General features: G+C 29.8%; 1 protein-coding gene across 1 annotated transcript; it reads left to right on the top strand.

Moving 5' to 3' along the window:
• The first annotated feature begins 308 nt into the window (after positions 1 to 308).
• Positions 309 to 3,410, top strand: LOC125065344. The gene is made up of 5 exons (XM_047672895.1): positions 309 to 415; positions 789 to 875; positions 1,918 to 1,957; positions 2,288 to 2,359; positions 3,033 to 3,410. The coding sequence occupies exons 2-5, from the start codon at positions 805 to 807 to the stop codon at positions 3,159 to 3,161; spliced, it is 312 nt and encodes a 103-aa protein (XP_047528851.1). The 5' UTR covers positions 309 to 415; positions 789 to 804; the 3' UTR covers positions 3,162 to 3,410.
• The last annotated feature ends 421 nt before the right edge of the window (positions 3,411 to 3,831 follow it).

Here is a 3,831-nt window from a genome sequence, read left to right as displayed (position 1 = left end):
TCACATATTATCAACAATTTGAGTTTCAATTTTATAATTTGAGCAAAAATTTAGTGGAACTGTTCTGGCTTCCAAAAGTGTAATAGAACTATTGAACTGTTTCAATACGATTGGCAATATAATGACAATATAACAATCACATTGTATGAGATTACTGCCGGCTCTTTATTAAACTTTTTCCTTGTTATTAAATTTATTTTCTTTATCAACGTATTTCCCTGGTGGTATTATTTATAGCTATATATATATATAGTATAACAACAAAACACGTAAATAATTAAGATAGTAATGAATTCTTATTTACATTCGATCCGAAATGCAATCAGCGTTGTCAGTGCTTCTTTGATTCGTACACAGTATTGTCATTGTTAAATGCAATAAAATATTGTAATAAGTATTTGTGACGTTTGAAAGCGTGAGTTATTTTATTTGTCTTTATTTATATATTACCGGGGAAAAATTCGAAATATGATTGTTTTATATGTGTGGTCCTAAGCCTATCTAACAGCGCCACAGCGCTACAGCACTTGGTGCTTGTTATCAAGTTTGTTAAAAAAACAAACGATACTGATTAATTAATTAATTGGTCATTTATCTCTGTCTATAATTGGTCTGATAATCAAAATTTTCTTACCTAATTTTAAAATATAAAAATAACTAGGTACATTATAAATATTTTTTTAACTTATCTGATTAGTTTCACGAAAATTAATATTTATACTAAAAATATTACTATTTTGTGAATTTTACCTTTTAGTGTGTTTTCAAAAAAAACATTTTTTTTTTAGTTTTAATTCAAATAATATGGGGCTGAAAATAGTTGTACTATTCGCTTGTATCGCTTTCGCTAACGTCGCTGTATCAAAACCTACAAGGTTCGTATATGTTCGACATTTCAATCATTCAATTTTCCAGCGTATTATATATAGTAACCAAGTAAGTTTTTTTAATTTACTCTGATTTTATTAATTTTTAATAAATTCTTTATTAATAATAATACATTACATGCTTTGTACAAGCCCGTCTGAGTAGAAACTAGGTGGGTGCTTTACTTAGTATTGTTATGTTCCGGTTTGAAGAGTGAGTGAGCCAGTGTAACGATATGTAGGCACAAGGCGTACCTCTTAGTTCCCAAGATTGGTGGCACATGGGTTATGTATGAAATGGTTAAAAATTTATACGACGCTAATCTCTAGGAACAGTGATGACTAATCACCATCAGGATATGCCCCTCTGACCACGGAATAAATATAACAATGTAAAATATTCTTATCCCTACCGTATAGCGAGATATATATTGTACATATAGTATATCCTATAATTATCACTCGTATAAAGGGAACACATAATATTACTCTTAATATATAAGTACAATAATCCAGCTTATTTGAAGTGTTTCCACTCTCGAACCCCAGGCGCTAGTCGAGTCAACAAGTGACCTAAGAATCGAACGTCTCGACCATACAAAGGAATAACGTCAGATATTTTAATACTTTGATATCGCAGAAACAAATGATTCAATAATCATATAATTCATTTATTAATAAAATCCTTTGTGTTTATAATAATCTGCTAGATATTTACAACAACATAAATAAATTTATGTAATATTATATTAAATGAGGAGATGTTTTATGTATAAATTCTAAATAAAAAAAAAAAAAACTAAACTAATATAGGTACATAAAACTTATACCAGAAGAAGAATGGAGCGCGTTTCGAAGAAAATTTTATCATATAATTTTATATTTTAAGTAGCGATGCTTCACTATTTCACTTTGGGTTTGTTAATTTCATGTTCCTTTAATTTGGTATTAGATGTGAATATTTACTATAGAATTCCCCGGCGTCGCTCTATCAATATATGAACTTATATTTAATATACTTTGAACTAATCCACTTCCCGTTTAATTTCAGTAATGAAGAGGTTCCATGTATAAGCTGCGAGCCTAATGTGGTGCGTGGTGTTTTTTTTCTAATAATATTAATAATAAAATTAATTTAATTTTAATAACAAATAATTAATACTTGCTTCAATAATTTATCTGCAACTGAAATTAAATTAAGTACTAATAAATGTACAATACCTAAACATTTATTTCTGATGTCGAATATTGATGGGATTTGACTTTGAATCCGCATCGAACGAATTGAAGTTGGCTTTTTCTTTTGTTTTCTAATATTTATCGTTTTATTAAACCTCTAATGTTATGTCCTATTCACTCTTATGTGCTATAATCTTTCCTTGGTAGTTTCTGAATCTTTTGACTTTTTTTATTTATTACAGGCAGAAACACGACCAAAACGGTGCATAAAAGAAATAATTCATAGAATCAGAGAATCGATTACCAATGTTTTGGTAAGAAAAATCTACTTTTAAATAATTAACAAAGAATACAAATAGGAAAAACGTTAATCAATCCATCTTGAAACATTATTAAAATACTTTATTATGTATTTTTAACGTAAAATATTTCAAGAGGTATTCACATTAAATTATTTCATGAGTTTTCCGGCAAAAAATAAGGGCCATATTTTGCAGGTACAGGCTTCCTTGTGATGTTTCCCTTCTATCGAGTACCAGATGAATTATAAACCAAATTAAGTATATATACTGAGGTAATTAAACCCGCTATTTTCTGTAAATTCAGAGGTTTTATTCACTTGGTCTACTCGGCTGTTTTGCTGTATAATATGAATATATGATCAATACAAAACCAGTATAAAATACACTGGCATGGCATTAGTATCAAATGATCTGAGGAATTGTTTACGCCCGTTTGGCTAACTAGCAGGCCAAACATCAGATATTCTACCGCCAAGCAGCAATGCATAGTTGTGTTCCCGCTTTAAGGATAAGTGTCTGTGCCTGTAGTTACACTGGTGAGCCAGTGTAACTACAGGCACAGGGGACATAACATCTTCGTTTTGGTTGGGTGAGCATTGGTGTTGTAAAGAAATATGATTATTTCTTTATTTCATACTGAAAAAAAATTGATGCTTTTTTTTATTTATATCATTTGTAATTCTAGCACGAGACCTTTAGTCATGCAGAACGCTTCCATCAACGACATCATCGAAACTCAATAACAAACATCGGTAATGGAGCTCATAATACTAACTATATAAACCTTTATAATGTTAATCCTTACTATAAATAAAATATTAAAAATAAACTAAATATTTAAAACAAATACTTAATTCAAGTCGCCTCTTTCTTACAGCACTTTCGAATAATTATTTTACAAGATTAAATAAATGTTACTAGCTGTTTGGAAATTAGTTTGTACCGAAAAGGACCATCAAGTAACTCAGTAGTTAAATAAATCGATTTACTTTATTATAAAATCAACTTATTGCGAATTATAACAATTTACCGACTTTTTGCTTATGAAGAGTGTTATTCCTGATTATTTGTTAGATCATGTCAAACCTTTGTATTGAAATAATAAATAAATCATCTTATTTAAATGAATTATTTTATACTTTTGTTAAAGAGAATGTCCTCTTTCGACTACAGCTGCCGTTCCCAAGGGACAGATTTCCCTTGAAAATAGCCGCATAGCTAGTTAGCTAACTAGCCTATACCGCGGCATATGCTATTACACTCCGCGTTCGCTCACTTTTACATTAACAAGCTGTAAATACACTTTTGGAATAAGGCCTCCTCTCATTATGAGGAGAAGAACGTTACTCCAATGCGGTTGGATACACAAAGTATAACTTATAAAAATATATATAATAATACTTTCTATCGACATTTAAAGATTACCTCACTATGTTTTCCTTCAAAGCGGACCATGAGATGAATTAAGCACAAACAAATACAAT

This window comes from Vanessa atalanta, chromosome 7, assembly GCF_905147765.1.
Source record: "Vanessa atalanta chromosome 7, ilVanAtal1.2, whole genome shotgun sequence".
Taxonomy (NCBI): Eukaryota; Metazoa; Arthropoda; class Insecta; order Lepidoptera; family Nymphalidae; genus Vanessa; species Vanessa atalanta.
Note: the sequence above shows the minus strand (reverse complement) of the source record. Positions and strands in the feature narration are given on the sequence as shown.

Excerpts from the sequence above, each read along its gene's own strand:
- LOC125065344 (XM_047672895.1), top strand. The coding sequence starts at position 805 with ATGGGGCTGAAAATAGTTGTACTATTCGCTTGTATCGCTTTCGCTAAC. Across the intron at positions 876-1,917 it reads GCTGTATCAAAACCTACAAG|TAATGAAGAGGTTCCATGTA; the intron begins GTTCGTATATGT and ends GTTTAATTTCAG. Across the intron at positions 2,360-3,032 it reads AATCGATTACCAATGTTTTG|CACGAGACCTTTAGTCATGC; the intron begins GTAAGAAAAATC and ends TTGTAATTCTAG.